The sequence below is a fragment of the Dicentrarchus labrax genome, unplaced genomic scaffold, assembly GCF_905237075.1.
Source record: "Dicentrarchus labrax unplaced genomic scaffold, dlabrax2021, whole genome shotgun sequence".
Lineage (NCBI taxonomy): Eukaryota > Metazoa > Chordata > Actinopteri > Moronidae > Dicentrarchus > Dicentrarchus labrax.
In genome coordinates, this window is record NW_026136704.1 from 12,050,730 (window position 1) to 12,070,933 (window position 20,204).

General features: G+C 38.5%; 2 protein-coding genes across 10 annotated transcripts; one reads left to right on the top strand and one right to left on the bottom strand.

The window, feature by feature from the left end:
* The first annotated feature begins 1,771 nt into the window (after nt 1–1,771).
* On the top strand, nt 1,772–8,306 carry tbrg1 (transforming growth factor beta regulator 1). Of its 7 annotated transcripts, none has more exons than XM_051398335.1 (15): nt 1,772–2,039; nt 2,311–2,445; nt 2,921–2,978; nt 3,086–3,168; nt 3,344–3,380; nt 3,750–3,812; nt 4,538–4,774; nt 4,891–4,961; nt 5,088–5,329; nt 5,427–5,563; nt 5,787–5,933; nt 6,256–6,353; nt 6,542–6,652; nt 7,051–7,196; nt 7,583–8,306. In XM_051398335.1, the coding sequence occupies exons 2-15, from the start codon at nt 2,327–2,329 to the stop codon at nt 7,669–7,671; spliced, it is 1,638 nt and encodes a 545-aa protein (XP_051254295.1). In that variant the 5' UTR covers nt 1,772–2,039; nt 2,311–2,326; the 3' UTR covers nt 7,672–8,306. The 7 variants fall into 7 exon arrangements, with proteins under 7 accessions (XP_051254295.1, XP_051254296.1, XP_051254298.1 ...); XM_051398336.1 differs by having other exon boundaries at nt 1,772–2,006; XM_051398338.1 differs by having other exon boundaries at nt 1,772–2,006; nt 2,314–2,445.
* On the bottom strand, nt 8,195–15,474 carry siae (sialic acid acetylesterase). Of its 3 annotated transcripts, none has more exons than XM_051398343.1 (10): nt 15,369–15,474; nt 12,811–12,972; nt 12,172–12,326; nt 11,785–11,905; nt 11,304–11,472; nt 11,024–11,106; nt 10,809–10,942; nt 10,448–10,602; nt 9,208–9,394; nt 8,195–9,026 (listed from the first exon to the last, which is right to left on the bottom strand). In XM_051398343.1, exons 1-10 carry the CDS (start codon nt 15,421–15,423, stop codon nt 8,775–8,777), a joined length of 1,473 nt encoding a protein of 490 aa, XP_051254303.1. In that variant the 5' UTR covers nt 15,424–15,474; the 3' UTR covers nt 8,195–8,774. The 3 variants fall into 3 exon arrangements, with proteins under 3 accessions (XP_051254303.1, XP_051254302.1, XP_051254304.1); XM_051398342.1 differs by having other exon boundaries at nt 11,785–11,923; XM_051398344.1 differs by having other exon boundaries at nt 11,785–11,923; nt 15,456–15,473.
* Between the last annotated feature and the right edge of the window lie 4,730 nt (nt 15,475–20,204).

Sequence of the window (20,204 nt, forward strand, 5' to 3'; positions counted from 1 at the left end):
TGTACGTGGTTAAATTAGGGATTTTATAATTTAGTGTTGCACGTGTACACATTGTACAATCCTGGTTGAGGCACAAAACAAACCGAGGTGCAATAGATACTATATATATATTCTCCCTTACCTCTAATGGTCCAGTCAGGAAGGTTGTTTTGGTTTCCTTTGCTCAGGTTTTGAAATATCTGCTTCCAGCCAAAGGGAATGGAGGTGAACTCAAGTGTACTCAAGATAATCATCAGAACAACATTCGTGTAGGCATGTAGGCTATCTCAAAACCTCAGCAGATAAAGCCAGTGCTGCCTGCGTGGCTATTTACCACAGTGAGAAAAAACTTTTTTTCGATTTGGATGTATCAACCCTTTAATTAGTGATTTTTGGTGGTCTTAAGACTGATAAGAAGTAACTGCTTAAATAAGATTATTGGGAAAGCTGAATCTTTTATTGCCTGCTACAACGACAGAATGACAGAAAAAGGCAATAATTCTAGTGTAATTTAGTTTGGAGAAGTTGATTTCTCTGCAAATTTGCTCACTTTGACCTCATTTTTGACAGTCATCCATAGATTCAAAGGACTTTTTGTTCCACTGTGGGAAGTTTTAGGTGTGGCATATTCATGCTCCGCAAGATGTTCTTGTAATATGTGTGTTGTTCTCGGTACATAAAACAACCACACAACATTTATGACTGCACCGCATACTGTAGGTCATTTTGCAATAATTAATGGTGAGGGACAACATTATTTGGAAACACTGCAGGTGCCAGAAAGAGGAAAAACAGAAAATCTAATTAAAGAAAATGGGATTTTGAGAGTTATCTTGACCGTAAAGAGAGTTTTTCAGATAACAGTTACCATCTGCTGGAGCAGCACAGTGTCCTTTGACTGTTGAGTGTGAGTGTGGTGTATGGACACTATGTGAACTATGGCAGGACCCTCTACATACAGTAGTAAACACCAAAACCTGGATGGAAGAACATGAATCATGCTTTTTAGAGACCTGGATGACAAGGAATTCAGAGACACAGTTAGTGTGATGCTACCTGAGGAGGAGGAACTATTACTGCCAATTACTTACAATGACTTAAATAAGAACACTTAAAGAATAATGCAAGAGCAAATACAACCCGTTTAGATTATGAACTGAAATGTGTCCCTGTATCACAGAAACAATGTATAGATTCACTGATTACAACATCTTGTGCCATTTTTCACAGATGAGGCCATAACGTTATGTCATTGATTCAGACTTTTGGTTTGTTTTTTGTGTTACAGTCAGATGTTAATCAGAACATGTCACAAACTCTTAGTTCACTGAGTTATTTCATTATCTATGGCTGTAAATAACGACCAGTAAACATTTTAGCATATGAAACAATGTAGAAAAAAAAATCTGTTTTTGAAATTTGAACATATAAATAAAATCTGTGAACAAATTATACGTGAAAAGATTGGGGAAAACAAACTTTTATAAACTTGGGATCAGCAGAAAGTTTACACACTTAAAATACAATTTAAAAAAAAAAAAAATTACAGGTAAATCTTTGACATAGTTTAACCTGGAGATCATTTAACGAGTTAAACATCATACTGAGCTTTATTTTAACGCCATTTCCACCTAAAACTCCACATTGAGTCGGCAGCTGTAAACATTAAAATTGGTATTTTGTAATGTAACATTAACATGCTGTCAATTTCACAAACACATCTTCTGACTCTGAGCGAAACGAACTACACCGGATATCCGGTTAAGGTATCCCCCTTTGAAACTGTCCGGCGTAAGCCACTCTCTCTATCGTTCTCCTTGATCAATATGCTTTTTTCCCCTCTTCTATACTCACGTTTTGATCCATATTATTGTCATATAATTCCGTACATTGTAGCAGTATCACAGCGGAGTCTGCTGCTAGCTGGTTAGCGTTAGCATTTAGCCACTCGGTTTGTAAACAATGCGACAACGGAGGGTTCCGCGTGACACACGGAAACAAACAATCCGGAGCACAAACTGAAAGAAGTGGGTTTGCTGGTTTGCTGCAGTTTCATTGAGGTGTGTGTGTGTGTGTGTGTGTGTGTGTGTAATGTATCTATTTGCTCCTAGCTAATCGTTGCTCTTGTAAATTGTGTTATTAGTGAGCCGTTAGCAAGTGTTAGCTAGCGACACTGTAGCAGAATATGCAGGTGTGTGTGTGTGTGTGTGTGTGTGTGTCCTTGCTTAACGTTACAGTCTCAGTGTTGCTGGTGTTATTCCAGCTGAGTGTATGAGCTACCTGAGACAGATAAACAGATAAGAAATGTGTTGTTAATGTTTCCTCTCCCAGCAGGCCCCTGTCTCTTATGGAGTCACTCAACACGTTTGAATCTGAGATGGAGGCTGACGGTCAGGGGAGCTACTCTCTGTTTCCTGCTCTGGACAGCATTGCGAGTCTTTCTGGGACGGCTGAAGCTTTGGAGAGGTTGTTTGAAAGTACTTTGTAAAACATGTAATTACTGTGTCATACTTTAGATAGTGTAGCCTCGGTGCTTGTAATGGTGCCAGATTTAATACATCCATTCAGATTACAGAGTGGGGCTGCTGCAGTGAGGAGCATCTCATCCATATAGATGTGCCCAAATTACAGGGAATCAATTCAGAATATAACTTATATTTATATTTATATATATATAGTATTTTTTTTAACAAGTGTGTATGTATGATTGCTATCATTGCTGTATGGCCGAGGTTAAACTCTTTCAGAGATAGAGTTTGGGGATGGAGGGGGGGGGGTCAGGTCTTCGCTATCCTGTGGGGGAATGGGACATTACTGGGTAATAGCAGGGTCCCCTGTTTGGGGCCAATAAATTGTATTTCAAATTTATAAGTAAGAACTTTCAGTACCAGTAGATCAAATAATGTCACACTGGATGATACTAAACTTTTTGTTTTTGCAGCGAACCACCTAATGAAATTGCAGAGAAGCCAAACCTCACATGGCTCGATGCTGCACAGGTATCTGCCATTTATTCTTCTACTTTGGTGTTTAGTGTTACTAATAACATTTATCGAGTGCTGTGAGATTTCTTGTTTGGTAAGTGTTTCTCCTTCTTCTCATATAGATTGTGTTGGAAGAAGCTGGACGTCCCATGCACATAAAGGAGATTAAACAGAGAATCATCGACAGGGGACTCGTTCAATCCAAGTACAGCAATCATCTCAGTTTACTACTCATTTTATTGCTCATTTGCTGACGTTAAGCCAGATCTTGAAACAGTGAGGATGGCTTATTACACTAAAAAGCACACTGGAGCCTAATGTTTGTCTTAATTTCTGAAGTAGACTGCAAACCTGTGATGTTGTTGTTCTCTCCTTGGCAGTGCAAAGTCGAGCCTGGAGGCTGTCATGTACCGTGAGGTAAGGATGATGTTTAAGAGTTAGTCTGACAGCAACCTCTGCTGTTCACTATAATGACCTGCACCTCCATCTGCATTTTTGTGAGTTAAGTTGATACAGAACATGCAATCATCTGTATTTCTGTTGCTATTTTTTTCTTTCTCCATGTTTTTCCATTCTGCTTTTTTGACCTTATTTCACAATTTTAACTAGAGGCAGACACTTACGTGCTGTAATCCAAACAAAGGACGCTCTGTGCTCAGATGCAGAAGCCCTGAACTGCTCTATCTAATAATGGTGGAATTAATCTAAATTGACCCCCAGCTTTTGGCAATCAAATCTGGCTTTTCCAGCCCCATGCATTGGCCTCAGTCTCACATTATGTTTCAGACACAAAAAGGCAGCAGGAGATTCAAGAGGATTGAGAACAGAAACGGAGTCTTTGCACTGCTGGTGAGTTATATGGGACACTAATGCCAATGTTACACAAAACCCAAATATGTTATGGGATACTGAAAATGACTGTTGGTCATGGATACATACTGAGGTACGATCTGGGTCTAAAACTGCTGTTTGATAATTATCACTGCCTGGTACAGATCTATGATAAAGACTCAATTTACTTATTTTGAAAATTACATTTCAACATACTTAAGAGTGGTTTGGTTTTTGCAGTGGAGATTCAGTTCTATCTGACAATCTGATAAATGGGTGTAATGTCATATATCTGCTATTTTTGTCCTGTAATTAAAGTCAATGCAAGGATCCAAAAGAGCAGAATTATAAAGTAGAGATTCCTCATATCTAATTATAGTTACAGTACTTTACTGTACTAATAAGCCCATATAATAACTACTATAGTACACATGCTCACACCATAAAAGCTGAGTTCCAAAGTAAGCAGGATTTGTGTTTCAGCATGAAAAGAATAATAAAGGGGAATTCTCACAAAGACAATTTCAGAGCACAACTCTTTAGTTTTGACACAGTTTTGACACATTTTGTTTTCAGTAACGTTCATTGTTTGTCATACAGAAGCTTAAGTGTAAGCTCCATCAGTGTTATTTTATCATCTGTATTCTCATCTATCATCCTGAAGGCAACTCAAGTATTAGTCTCAGGTACTCCTGGTCCATATGAACAGACCTTTGTCTTTTCCTCCCCCTGACTTTTCACAGACTGATGAGGAGCGGCAGCAGGTCCTTCAGGCCTTCACTGCCCAGTCTTTCCTCGGCTCTCCGCAGCAGAATACAATTTCCAGTTCTGGCTCAGGTGCCTCGGCCCCCGCCTTCCCCTCCCCCACCAGTTCCTCAGAGCATAAGACCAAGATGAAGAGAGGTCAACGGAAAAACCAGAACGAAAAGTACCGCCTGAAGTACCTTAGACTGCGCAAGGCTGCCCGAGCCATGATATTTGTGAGTGAACTATCAATTCCCCAACAACTATGACTAGCTTATTGCAGGTTTTCTTTTACATCATGCATATGTGTTGTATGGCATATGATAATGTAAAGAGTGATTGTTAATCACAGGAGAATGCCGCTCTCTGTGATGAAGTTGCCCACTTAGAAGAGAAGTTTCTGAGGGCAAAGGAGGAGCGGAGGTGAGTGCATGTATTTCCATATATATTACGGATGTGGATGGGCTTTTGTGATGCTTAATAACGGGGCTCCAAAAAAACACAACAACGAAATAATTCCTTCACATTTACATACATTTTAATTTCCAGGTTTTTACTGAAGTCACTGTTGCAGTACCAGTCTTTGTCAGATGGGGAGATTCTGCCAACACCTAGCTCAAGCTCTCATCCGCCTGTGCCGCCTGTGGCATTGGCTTCAGGTCCTGCAGGGGCTTCAGGCCTGTCTGGGGGGCATAACTTGGGGTCAATGGTGTCAATAGGGGAGGACGGACCTCTTAAAAAACCAAAGAAGGAAAGGAAAGAGCGAGGCAGGGAAAATGGAAAGGAGGAATGTGAGTATTAATGTAAATGCATAGTGAAAATAGATGGAATTTAAACGGTTTACGTTCATCTTTGGCCCATTATTTTATTCTCCCATGTTTCATTCAGTTCCAAAGAAGATGTCCAAGAAGAGAAAACTCGCAGATGGGTCTCGGAAGTTGGTGCAACCCATCCCTCTGGACTCATCTGGTCGTCCTGTATTTCCCATCGTACTGGGAGGTTTAACAGTCTACAGCCTGGGAGAGGTCAGTGTTATGGCTTTATTATCACCATGGTCACTAATATTATGAGTCCCACATGCTGTTATCTTAACTGTGACTAGTTAAACAATACATCAGACGGCGGTTCAATAAATAAACATTAAATCTGTAACACAACAAAATGTTGGTAGAGTGAAAGCCTCTCTGAAATCTGACACTTACCCACGAAATGTGTTTTACCAAATGCCAACGTCTGACTGCTCTCCAGATCATCACAGACAGGATGTTGTTCCATGATGAGTGTGCCATCTACCCAGTGGGCTTCTGCAGCACACGGGTCTTTGCCAGCATGAAAAGCCCTGACCAGCAGTGCCTCTACACCTGCCAAATCAAGGATGGGGGAACAGGTCCACAGGTACACACACACACACATACACACACACACATACACACACACACACACACACACACACACATACACACACACACACACACACACACACACACACACACACACACACAGTTGTTATTAGTCCAGTTTGCCAAAATGTCCATCATCATATTACCTCGTCGTTTTCAGTATTTAAAGAAAATCTTTTAAAATAAAAATCAATAAAATGTTTAACTGATAACTGTTATCGATTAAATTGTTTAGTTAAGTTTGAGATGCTATGAATGAAATTCAGTGGTTTTGAATAAACTTTACTGACACATACAATCCAATTTTGTCCTCCCAGTTTGAGATCGTGCCTGAAGAAGATCCTCAGAACGCCATCGTGGCCTCCTCTGCCCTGACATGCCACTCCAATCTGCTGAAAGCCATTGCATCTGTCAGGTACTAAAGTTCACCACAAAGGCTTGGATTGGCTGTGGTTGGGTATTTGGCATAAATGATCAAATAATACAAAGGTTTTGTGCTCTGAGGTTTGGTGTTAGAAAAAGTCTACCATATGTCTAAAAATGTATTGGATCACTTTTTAATTCTGACTTAATCTGAAGTCTTTCAACATGTCCTTCTCTTAGTACCAAGTCTGTGGCGCCCATCGTGCCATCAGGAGCTGACTTCTTTGGCTTCTCACACCCTACCATCCAGAATCTCATCCAGAGTTGTCCCGGAGCACGCAAATGTAGCAAGTAAATTCACCCGTCTCACTGAAAATGGATTATCAGCCCCAATACACAACACGCACTTCACATCTCTTCTGACTAAGAATAAGAATATTTGTTTTCAATACTAAAACAAGAACATAATGTACTGTAGGTAGTATGGTAACTTTGGGACAAGCATGAAATGTGGAGAAGTGTGTATCTAGTCTTTATTTAACCAGTTCTATGCAGTAAACTGAAGCAGAAAAATAACATATTGAACATTTTTTGCAGTTAATTGAATTTCCTTTTTGACAATATGCATCAACTTACAGGGCATGATTCATATAAGTATCATGTGTCAATATACGCAAGTTCAGACGGCTTACATTCACTAGGAGTTTAGATTTCTTTATAAACAGACATCTTTTCTTTACTCTATTTAGCTACAGGTGGATACGTTTTGAGGTGTGCCGCCCTGGTGATGGCCAGGTTCCTCACAGCCTATCAGAGGACGATGCCTCTGTCAACTTTGAGGCCTACCAGAGACACCGGGGCTTTGATGAGAACATCAAGACGGAGCACATGACAGGTTGCTTAAATATCACATTTTCTTATTAGCAATGTTTTTAGCTTAGCTGTAGTGTTTATTACCTGTTTTGTTTTGTTATGCCTGTTACATTTACAGGACCTTGATTACTGCGTGTACAGTACAACTGTGTGTGTGTGTGTGTGTGTGTGTGTGTGTGTGTGTGTGTGTGCGCCTCCACTGTAAATAACATATCAAGTGGCTAGGTTAGCTGAAAAATAAAAGTGTACCCCCTTACAGGAGTCACAGTATGTTAGTATTAGGATTTCAAAGTAAAAGTATGGCTGAAATGCCAGACATTTTATAGTACTTCTATTTTTGTTATCTCGTGCATTGTCTAATGCTGACATGATGATGACTCAGAGTTTTACCGATCTGTCTTTCTTTAGGACAGACACCGCAGTCTCCCAGCTCCTCTCATCAGCACCTCCTGACCAGCTCCACCATAAAGCCCTCTACCTCATATTTCAGCTCCTGATTCTAAAAGCACCGCTGAATTCAAGGTCACACAGTATCCTTGTGAACTTTTACTCTTATTTACAAGGCCTACAATGTTTGGGTTTTTTTTCTCCCATTTTCCTTCCTGGTTCAATAATTCAGGAAACTAATATACTGAATGTGGTTGGTGAGTTAGCTTTATGCTTAACGTGCCAATAGCACCATAAACCCAACAACTCTATACTGACATGCTTCACTATGTGTATATAAATATCTGTGCTGGATTTCAGAAATTGTATCCAAGTTGTAACTATGTCTAAAATTTAATTAGTATAACATACTTTCATAATTGCTAAGAAAAACTTAAAAAATGGTTATTATGCTTTCAGGTTTTGGTACATGGCACACTACAGCAATGGTATTTAACTGTTAGTATGCTACTCAAAGTTGCTGTAAGAAGACATTACAGTTTTTGTTTGATTAATCAGTAATTTCATCGCATTTCCATCTGTTTTACTTTGAAGTAAAAGCCTTGGCTTTTAATGTAACACATCCACACAAACTTAGTTGTGGATTTGTCTTTTATTTGTGCAAATTTTTTTCAATTCAAAAAGACACATTTGTGTTGTAAACTTCAAAATCCAGTTTTGTTCAAATAAAAATACACATTTGTCATACTTGTCTACATTCATACAGTCCAGCAATTATTGACAGTGGTTGTAACAGCATAGAGTGTATACAGGAGTGTAACCAAAATTATATATAGCCATATATCTGTCCCAGGGTTAAGTAAGTTAGTTCAGTAAGCATGTTCAGTGGTTTAGCAGACAGACTGATCTTTTAAATTGAATGATTGGTTATTGTTAACCAAACTAATCAAAACAATCTTACAATCAAACCAAATAACCCATCCACCCCTCCAAGAATTTATGGCTAAATTAATACTTTATCAGTGCCTTTATATCGGTGAAAAGCAGACTAATATTAACTACAAGGCTCATCACCACAGTGTCATGAATTGCCTTGTTGAACTTAAGGTCTGGTCGATCTGGCTTCATGTCTGTCCAATCAGCTCATTTTGACATGAAAGAAACAAAAAGTACACCTTTTTTTTTTATCACTTTGCTTCTTACAGTTACTGGTTCAGTAACTTTTCCAAATGTTTCCTTTGGCTGCATAGATGATAAAAGGAGGTGCAGGTAAAATCCTACTGCGGCTGTAGATTGGACAGGCTTTGAAGTCGCAGGGCCAGTTTGTCCATGCATATCGGAGGGCAGCCGCTTCACCGCCACACAAATTGGGTAACAGGACAGTGGTCACACCCCATTGCATGATGGGAACTGGGACCCAAGGAGACTTGGACTCACATGGAGCCTTTGTACCCGAGCAACAGATCTTAATAAAATAATAAAAAGACAAACAGGTGAAAATTAGAGCTTCTTTATTTATTTAAGCAAGAAATTAGTTCATTATCAGAAAAAACATCAACTACATCTAATGGTTGTTTAATGGTGACTTTGTGTTTACATTGTTAACAAACGCTGCAGGTGAATCTCACAGACTATACCAGCCTTACCTCAAAGATGTCTTTGGACGGTGTGACAGAGACCGTCTGGTCGTAGGTGATGTTGACATATTTATAAGTGGACAGGATTTGTTTGGGGAAAGGTCCAAGGAAGAGCACGTCCTTCTCATTGTAAGCTATTGCCCTTGCTCCCAAAGTCAGTCTGTAGGCTACATCTTGCTTGTCTCTGGGATGGATACTGAAACAAAAATAAAATCACATGTCACTCTAACAAACATCCTGGATGAACCAGTTGGTAAGGCCACATAAGGATGAAAGTCAATACAGTAAACAAAGCAGCTCATCTCTTGGAAACACAAAATCAGGACACATAATCACATTTAATGAAGACAAAAAAAGCTGAAAGCTGTTTGCCTGTTGGTCTTACAGTTTTTGGTACATTAAGAAAGTCTGTTGAAGTGAGAATTATGCCAGGGCCTTACTGTGTCTTGGCAGCATATCGGGGCAAGTCCATGAAAAGTTTTATAGATGTTTACAAGGATCTTAAACTCCATCCAAAGACCAACTGAGCAGAAACATTTGAACAGGTGAGATTTGAGCTCTTTGCTCCAATTAAAACTATTGCAGCAGCACATTTTTATAAATATACTGTACAGTGAAATCAGGTGAAACCTGTCATAGTAGTTAAATTAACAATACCACACCTCTCAAATTAGACCGACTACAAGGAGATTTTGCATGCAAGCTGCTGCTAACATTAGCTCAGCTTGTTTCTCTGAAGTCCAATGAAAATCCTTCATCCGGTTAAAATATAAAAACTCTTTGATTGTTGTTTGTTGTAAAAATGTGGCTGATAACTGGATGAAAAGTCAATTTATGACAGCTGACACATGCACAAAGGAGATATGATATACCATTGCCAGGCGACCGGTGATACGCACCTTTACCAGAATAAAATGACATATCTGTGGTTGGAATATAAGTGCACAACTCAGTAAAATATATAACTTAGGTCTAGTGTTTTTAGACATTTCAATGTGGAAATGTTAGATATTATATCCTTAAGAGTTAGTTTAACATGGAATTGTGATGTGTTCAGTATATAATACACATTACCTTGGATGGACACAGTTCCTGTCAGCAGGGTAACTGGCACGTCAAGTGACACAGACTTTCTTTACAATCCCTGCATGTCCTGATGTGGTGCCATTTGTTAATCACACCAAAGGTACCGTATGAGCACAGTGTAATGATTTCACGTGCTATCAGTACATATAAACACAATCCTTACCTGCCATAGGGCGAGGTTTCATCTGGTAAATCCATAGCCACAGCCATGAAGGTTTTCTTCATCCGTGGGTTTGGGACAAAGCCGGTGTCTGCTGTCTGGTGCCAGCGAATGTTTGGGAAGCCGTAATCTGTGGAGCCTTTTTGGTAGGTGGACAGCTGCAAGTACAAAGAAATCATCGATTAGATCTAGAATACCCTTACCCACAGTCTTTTCTTTGTTGCTATCTCTAGGGCGCCTAAATCAGATTATTTTTACTCTAAGACCTGCACTATTTTGAGTGTTTAATTTTCAAATGTCTTGTTATCTGTACTTGTTACTCTATTGTAAAATTAAACACTAAAATAAAAGAGTACTAACATACCTGGACAAATCCAAAGGGGAAGTCATGCGCGGTCTTCCCCCCAGAGCCCTGGTGAAACGCCATCCTCCAGTCATCAATCATAACAGGGAAGGAGCAGTTGTACTTCTCTTGATGATAGTCTGTATTTGCCTCACCTGAAAGCGAGAAATGCCTTATAGATTTGTGATATACATGTGGCCGTACTGAACATCTGATACCTGAGCCATTACTCTTACCTTGGTACCAGATGGCTCCTTTGATGGTCATGTTGAGCAATGGGTGGATCATTGCATTCCACAAGACAGAATTGTTGTTGGGGCTGATGTGATTTTAACATGCAAGCAAACCTTTCTTGGTTATTACACAGAACTATTGATAGAGAGACACAGTACTTACACTTGCATGAGTTGCCAGTTTGTCACGTGGTAAAATTAGACCAGCACCTTAAACCAATTACCATCTATATATATATCTCAAGGTGCAGGTTAGCTGAACTGTGTTTTTTCACATCTTTACCCATCTTTAGTTTGATCTAGTTCGCACTGCTGCAGTGCTCTTGAAGATGACCAAGCTTCGACAGGCGTGCCTCCCCAACAGGACTCCACCAGTCCTATGGGGTACTTCAGGGTCTCATACATGTAACGTCCAAAGAGCCAGCACACTGCAGAGAACTCCGCCACGCGTCCTGGAAATACACCTGCCTGTTAGTCAGTCAGCACAATGCAAGTACATGGTAGAATGCACATAAACAGATAGCAACATTCTTTATATTTGTTTACTTTATTATATGTATATTGTACAGTACTATGCTGTCTTGTGCTGTATCAATAAGAAAACAGTAGCTTGGATTCAGGAACATGTGCAATATATGCATTTTTTCTATTACACAGCATGTATAACTATCTCAGTTGTAGTTCAATAGTGCCAAACCAAAACCTTTAGCTGCAAACAAGTCTTTAAACAATTCTATGAATAATTAAATAAATCCTTGACTCACTTGCTGTGGGCACAGACCAGGGAAGCTCCACTTGAATCAAATCAATCAGCTCAGTTTCACTCAGCCTCAAAGCTGCCATAAAGGGCCTGACATGAGGATACTTTGCTGCAAGGGCCAGCTCCTGTGATGCATTGAAAATCTTTTGGAGAATGAATAAATTAATAAATAAAAGAGAGTTCTCATTAAACAATGGAATATGAATAAATTCATACATAAATACCAAATAGAAAGGCCCCTTTGGCTAGAATGCTTCATGACACCAATGTAGTTATATATGCTTTCTGACCATTACAGCCAAAGTCGACCTTTTAAGTTTTTCTTTGACCAACTTCTGCCGCACATTTATGTCAGCGTAAATCAGAAAGACAGACCCCAGGCTCAGCCTACCTGAGATGTTTTAAAGTACATGTTGCTCTGTCCTCCACACAGCCAAACATCTCCAAACAGCACATCTGTTAGAACGGCTGTGCCGTTCTGAACAGCTGCTATCACAATGTAGGGACCACCGGCCTCAACAGGGTCAAGGGTGACTCGCCAGATACCTGTAAAAACATTTAGGATTTCTGGATTAAGACGGGGGTATACAGATTGTAAATCCCCTTGATGAAAATGTGTGATTTTGGTCTATATAAATAAAATTGAGCTGACTTGACTTTCAGCTCATATTCATTTTAATTGAGGGTCCGTACATAGATTGAGGAGTGGCGATAGATTAAAGAAGCCATTCTTTTCTTTGGACACCTGAGACACGCACTTGGAGAAGTTAGATGGAGGTCAGTATAAAAATGTCAGTATGAAAAGAGCAGTTTTAACTGGAAAACATGACACAATAACTATGTTACATCCATAAAAAAAATAATTCTGTTCTTCCAAAACACTGTTCAGGCCACACCGTCACTGTTCAAACTGGTTACACAACAAAAGCTCTGCCCCTGTCAGTATCACTCTGTGTAGCCTCTGCACCCATTCAGTGCCCTGCGGATGTCAGCATAAACTTCCCACCTGACAACAACTGGCTGCACTCACCTTTTGTCACAGTGACCACTAAGGGTTTCTGTTTTATTGGTCCTGACAAGGAGACGGTGACCTGAGCCCCCTCAGGTCCATAGCCCCACAGCACAGCTCTCTCTGGAGACTTCTGCAACACCATGTGGTCTCCATAGTAGGAGGCAAAGCGCAGGTTCCCATCTACACAAACACACACACACACACACACACACAAACAAACAAAGTTTTACCATCTCATGCATTGAGAAATAATTATTTTGAAAGTGTTAATAATTAGTTAGTGATGACTTAGAATCAAAACATATGTAACAAAAGCATGATAAGGAGATTTGTGGTGTTTTGGATTAAATGTATTTACCGGTGTGTCGGTTTAACTGGTGGTTGAATTAACTGGTGATACTGAGGCAGATGTGTGTAGGCGTGGCTTTTTAGGACCCCTTATTGCCGAACCAGGAAATAAAGATTCTGACTACTTCTATAACATTCATTTGTTGGTGACTTTTAAAACTCTGCAATAGAAACTCTTTACTGGAACAATGATGTTGGTGTCTGCTCCTCACTACGGAACTATTATTCACTGTCATGGAGACATTAACAGCTGCTGATCGCTACCGTTGTTTCAGTTCTGAGTCCTCCCCGAGTATAACGTTACATTGAAGAAAGACTCCTTTGGATATCGTATATAGTAATCATACAATGGCTTTACAATACATCTTAGAAACACTAACTATTTTAAATAATTTAAACACACCAAAATGTAATTGTTTGTAAAGGCAACCACATCCTCACACTATTGTAAAACCACATTAACGGAGTAGCTCGAGTTTGGATTAACCTGTGATATTATCCTGAGTGAGACTGGTTGAGATGATGAGCTCAATGCTCGTAGTTTCTCTTGTGAAAAAAAAAAAAAACCTTCACAAAAACGTCTCTATAATGAATATTTATGTATTCCTCAGGAACCAGCAGGTTCTAAACTCTAGTATAAAGTGAGGACTATAGGGAATGGCAATGTATGTGACATAACACTGATAACGTCAATAAAACGTCCAAAATCCTCATGTTACCGGTCTAGTGTCATAGTTGTTTTTAATGTGTGTAATTATATCCAGCCTATAAATTAATCAGTCCGAGTTTACGCTCCAAGCAGTGTGGAGAACTTTGTAGCTGTGGCAGAGTGCACATTCATGCTACACTATTTACAGTCCATCGAGTTTAATATTAAAATCTAGACGTTTCGCTCACTCATCCCAATAGTCTACAAAATTCAGTTTAGTCTACATGTGCTGCACGTCACAACTCTGGATTTGAAAATAAAGTCATAATTATAAAATTGGTAAATACTGCACAATAAGACCTAAATGCATGTAAAACTGATTTAACGGAGTTATCGTTTGAGCAATAGCTTCACACACATTTTAGAATTACTGGAGTTATTGTCAATAATTTAAACCCACCAAAATCAAATCCTTAGGCTACTTAAGCAACATACCAGCTCTGGTGTAGAAAACAAATGTACCCACATGTGATCATGGTAAGTAAGAGTTTGCTGACATGTACAGAATATCATTGTGATTAGTGAAATAAAAGTCTGTAGACTTTAAAAGGAAATAAGATCAATGAAAACAGCTGTTGTATCACAAGTTAATCTGGTCATATCATGTCACAACTCTACTTCAAGATGGTATTAAACATATACTGACTGTTTCAATGTATAATACCACAATTCTATCACATCTTATAATCTCTGTCCCATTTATTCAAAATCCCATGTGAATCGGATTTGTATACCGTAGCCCCTCTACTGATTAAAGTTTTAACATTATCCAATTTCTCTTCCTATTGCAAAATGAGATTTGACAGTTGTCTAATTTGGATGAAAGAGTGTGCTGTTATGTGTATAATATCATTGTGATTGGTGAGATAAAAGTGTAGACCCGACATGATCGATGGTAAAATGTTGTAGGCTATCACCAGTTGATCTGGGCGTACCACGCTTTGCCACAGCTGACTCCACACTGCGTTAAACATATACTGCAGACTGTATGTTTCCTTACACACTGTGTGACAGTATAAACTCTTCTCAAATAGACCTGACATCAGATTAATAAGAATTCGTAAAACGACAGAAAGAACATTTTTTTTTATTATTTATTGACATTTGCAGTTTTTGTAACAGGCATCGACACAGTCACCTACTGTGTCATTCTCTTCAAGCGTCCGGAGATCGCCGCCGCAAATAAAATTGATTCAAACTCCAGGTAACTCCGTTAATCTTATTAGACATCAGAACTGGAGTGTTTACAGTGTTAAGGATTTCATTCTGGTTGGTTAAAATTATGAAAAGAAGTCAATTCAGTCAGTATTTCTAGTGTACAGATCTGCATCAATGCTCGGGAATATCACCAGTTAATTCAACCACCAGTTAAACCGACACACCGGCAGTGTCAAAGCTCGGTTAGCTCAAATGTTAGCTAGCTTTGACACTGCCATTAATTACAGTACATTTTAACACAGGTTAATGCTGACACACACACACACACACACACACACACACTTTGGCAGACTGTACTCACCACAGCTGTGAACACAAGCTGAGAGTATAAAAACAACACACAATGTTACTACCATTACAAGCTGAACAATCTGTCAGACACACTCACGAGAGGATCCTGAGCGACTTCTGTGACGTCATCTATTGGCGCTGCGGACCTTCAAAATAAAGGTACACACAAAAAAGTCTAATCAATTGATTTTGTATTTAAGCATGTAAACCAAGAGTTGAAAACCTTTTTATTCATTTCAAAACACAAACACATATGTTGGGAACCATTTTAATTATTATTATTATTATTAAGGATAGTTTTATGGTTGTTACATTGCAAAACTTATTAGCGGTGGTAGAAGAAGTGCAAAGGTACAAATTAGCAACAATGTATACTTAGAACAACAGATGTAAAAGTACTCATTCTGCACAACAACTGCCTATTTTAGAATAATATATTTTATTATATTATTGGATTATAATCATTGATAAATCAATGTACATATCACTTTCATGTTGCAGCTAAGCTAAGCTAGGTGGGGCTTCTTTTAATTACTTTATATACTGCTGTGTAGCTTAATCTATAACAATATATGATATTTTATTTGTTAATAGTATGGTGTATTCAGAATCTGTCAAGTGACTAATGACAAAATTTATTAAATAAATGTAGTGGAGTAAAAAGTACAATATCTATTTCTGAAATGTAGTGAAGCAGAAGCAGAATCACTAAAGTATTATAGTAGCCTACCTCAGAATTGTTACAAAAAAACACCCAAAACTTCTTTGTTGTTATAATTGTTCATCTTGTCCATTCAAGGCATAAGGAAAGCAGTTACAGCGAAACAGCGTCTTCATTCTGCACAAAAATGTATTCAAAAGTTAAACTGAAGCTTTAAGGCTTTGGCAGAGTTAAACAAAAAAGTGATTTTGTATACAATTCCCTCTTTGTTTTCATATTCATCAGCTGCAGCTCAGCAAGGAACCACAGTCAGAAACCAAATAAGGGACATTTTGCCACAAAAAAGAGGATAACTTCTATGTTTGCAGACAAATTATGCAGTGAAAAATCTCCTCCCCTAGGATACATACAATGCAGGACTTCCCTAAAAGACAGTTTAGGCTACAGACACATACAAACATGATCCCTCTTAATCATTACTTATGACCCACTTGAAGTGTGTGGTGGTGTCTGTATCTGCAGAGGACCTATTTTTTTTCTAATTCTGTTATGTCAACCTTTGGGCAGCATGCAGGGTATGACTTTCGGACTATAAAAACACCTGTTTGACCGAGTGCAGACAGGAGCTACACTTCACCTGCAATAATACAAAATCCAGAAATATGGCAGCTTCCTGCAGGGTTGCATTGATGTGTGGGCGTGTTATTTGTGCTTTAGAACGTAACCACTATAGCTATCTATATTGGCTCGGACAAATCCTGCATAGTATGCCTTTAAAGCTGCATTAATTCATGTTTTACCACATGAGGGCAGAATAACTCCACAACAAGCTGACAGACATACAAAGTAATTGCAAATAAACTAACTCCTTTTAGCTTTGTTGGTGACTAAAAATATTTCAGTCTTAAGCTTTCTAGTTCGTACATTTGCCTTTTTGTGCGGAGCAGGTAGTATGTAGTTGGTGGACTTGTGAGATTTTTTGCCAAAAATGTTATTTATATGGATGTAAGAAAGAACTTTTTATTTTATTTAAAGGCCCTATAAGTGAAATCAACATTCTGGCTGGCAGTCCCCTCGCCTCTCCACATCACATTGAAATTCTGCTGCCTGCCCTCGAGGACAGCCACTTTGTGGAGTTCTCTCTCCTGACTGGATAAAGTGGAAATGGGATACCAGAAAATGTATTCTCTGTTTACTGCTACTGACTGAAAGCTCCTATATGAGCGATGGCTGTCGGAATCTAAAGCTATTTAACTTAATTTAACAGAAAATAGCACTTACAGCACCTTTATTAAAACATGTTTTTAGTGTGACAACTGTGTGTTGTTTGTCCTGCAGTTACTGAACTGAAACTTAGTTAAGTAATGCTACTGCATGCTGCAGATACTGATGGTCTTGGTGTGTCTGTAGTTCAGTGATTACTTCTTAAGGTACTTCAGATTTAATTGTTGTGTCATGAGCCTGCAGATACTGTGGCTGCAGGGTTTGGCAAAGCAGTCGTTGTTAATTAAGTTGCTTGTTTTACATATTTAGAAAAAAGGCACTTTAATTGTTTCCATTAATTTCTCATTCACTCATGATAAAAATATTATAATAATTAATAATTATGTTAACAATAATTGTTGGTGGATGTTGATTTACTGGAAATTAATACGTATTCATACAATAAAAATACTGGAGCGGAATAAACACATTTACAAATGTTATAAAACACATCATTTCATAATTTTTTAATAATAAAACATAAAAAAACACAAATTAGATCACCTAAAATTATTGGTGTGTCTCTTGTCCTCTATTGGCTTAAGAAGTACACAACACATAATTAAAGCCAAGAATTTTTAAATCCCCAAAATTTTACAGTATTCCCGCGGTATCGTATTCTTTAGAAAATGGTCCTTCAACTGAATTCAAAAGTCTGCTGAACTGGAATCAGTGAAAAATATGATGATTATCCACAAACCAAATCAATACTTGTAATGCTGTGTGATGTTTTAGGTCTGCCCTGGCATGTGACACTCTATAGAGGTTTAGCATGTGACGAACCTAACAAAAATATTGTATATTGAATACAACTTTCCCACGATAAGTAAAGCATAAAAGGAAGCTTTTACAGTTTTTATGGTGTTACAGTCTGCGATAGTTGCATTCCACCAGCTTCACCCAGTTAAAATTACAGCATACAAACATCTGTCCTAACCTGTACTATTTAGAGCCAATCAAAATGTGGGACATTATCTTAATATGATGTGGGACAAGGGATAAAAATGCTGTGAAGTCTCACATAAAGTGGGACACCTGGTCACACTAGTCTTGTACCAGACTGGTTGCTGTGGCAACAGCGATTCTATTATTGAGTTAAAATCCTCTATTGTAAACCAGTGTGGACTTTTGTGTCTTATCTTTTAATTTGAGTGAGTCATCTTCTCAAACATAGACAACTTGAGATGTTTACACATTTTTTAAAGGTTTTAGAATAAATAAAACTCACACAAACAAACTTTCCAAATACAGAAAGCGAATTACTTCCCAGCCCGCATTTTACTGTCAGCTACATAATGAATCAACAACAATGAGATAAATAAAACAATATAATCAATTTTATTTATATAACCCAAAATCACAAATTATCCCTAAAGGGCTGTACAACATACCAACAACACAGTCTTTCTTTACAATTAATAAACAACAACAGCGACTGCTTGTCAAACTTTAAAACCAGCTAACATAATTGCATAGTTTCTCAAATCTGACCCTCAGATGCACAAAGGCAGCACACTTCTGTGAGGTGAATCCTTAAAGTAATTAACGTCTATAGACTAAAACAACAGCATGAAAAATGAAATCAGGTGTAACATTAATTATCCAACAGTTTACCAACCAGGTGTTTATTTACTGAAGCATTTTACACGTTTGCCTGTAATGACAAATGGACATGCCATGTTCTGTTGGCATGCTATTAAACACAAAATGTCAACAATTTATATTGAGATTAGTGATGGATATGTGCAGCAGAATGGGAGAGCTGTTGGAGCATAAAGTCACTAATGAACTGCAAAGTGAGGAATAGAAATGTGTTCATGGAGTGTGTTTATAGAGACTGGTAACTACATACATGAGTACATTGGACACGTGTAATTATTTCCCCTTTGTTTTAATGTCAAAAAGTGATAATTTGGGGCGTCCTAATAGTTCACTTGGTAGAACCAACGCCTCATGTACCAAGGTTGAGTCCTTGCTGCAGCGGCCATGGGTTCAACTCCAACCTGTGGCCCTTTGCTGTCACTTTTCAGCTATCAGTATCAATTAGAGGCAATAAAAGCACCCCAAATATATATGAAGGGATCATTTGACCCAGCAGCTTTTCATTTGCACCTACTGTGTCAAAAAAGGCCAGTTTTAATATTTGAAATGGAGCATTCATCTTAATGTGAACCCCAGGCTCATACAGCATTTTTAGCCACTGTGTGTGTTAACTGCCACTCATACCTCACACACTGGATGTGTATGAAACATATACTGTGTAGTGAACGCTTTGTTCTTATTATGTTACCTTTTAATTTCAACTCTGCCCATCCCCCTCCCGTCAGCTCGGCTGCTAACTGACACAGCCGTCAAAGCCTACCACTTTGTTAGAGCATCTGTGAAACAACATCCAGCACATAGGCAGTTGAACATATGCCACTTCAGACATGAGGAGGAAACACAATGGGAATGATCTCTTTGAACTGATGTCTGAGGATGTAAAATAGGGAGTGTAGACCTTTTACTACATTACTAATTACATTTTTAACACACACCTTGTCTGTTCTAATCACAAACACTCATCTTAGTCTTGTTACCACTTTTCAGGTTCCTTTGGTTCAGTTGGTTTCACACTGCAAACTGGGGGTACAAAAAATGCAGACAACTACAATATAAATTATATGATGCAAATATTATACCTTGAATTGATTATTTTTTGTGAAAAGGAGGGCTTGAGTTCCCAAAAGATTTTTTGGCTCTTTAAAATCCAATATTGGGATCTTAAGCTCCGAGGCATGCAAGTCAAAAACAATATGCCCAATCTTCTCTCTGAGACTGTTTGAGATGGCCATTAAATGCTGAGGACAATGAAAATGATGTTCCTGTTGGCTACATTAACTCAAGCTCTAGGGTGAATTCAGGTTGAGTGGGACAGCAGGT

Excerpts from the sequence above, each read along its gene's own strand:
- siae (XM_051398342.1), bottom strand. The coding sequence starts at position 15,423 with ATGGTAGTAACATTGTGTGTTGTTTTTATACTCTCAGCTTGTGTTCAC. Across the intron at positions 9,395-10,447 it reads GAAACCTCGCCCTATGGCAG|TATCCATCCCAGAGACAAGC; the intron begins GTAAGGATTGTG and ends TTTTTGTTTCAG. Across the intron at positions 9,027-9,207 it reads CGTCCAAAGACATCTTTGAG|ATCTGTTGCTCGGGTACAAA; the intron begins GTAAGGCTGGTA and ends TATTTTATTAAG.
- tbrg1 (XM_051398335.1), top strand. The coding sequence starts at position 2,327 with ATGGAGTCACTCAACACGTTTGAATCTGAGATGGAGGCTGACGGTCAG. Across the intron at positions 4,775-4,890 it reads CTGCCCGAGCCATGATATTT|GAGAATGCCGCTCTCTGTGA; the intron begins GTGAGTGAACTA and ends TGTTAATCACAG. Across the intron at positions 6,354-6,541 it reads AAAGCCATTGCATCTGTCAG|TACCAAGTCTGTGGCGCCCA; the intron begins GTACTAAAGTTC and ends TCCTTCTCTTAG.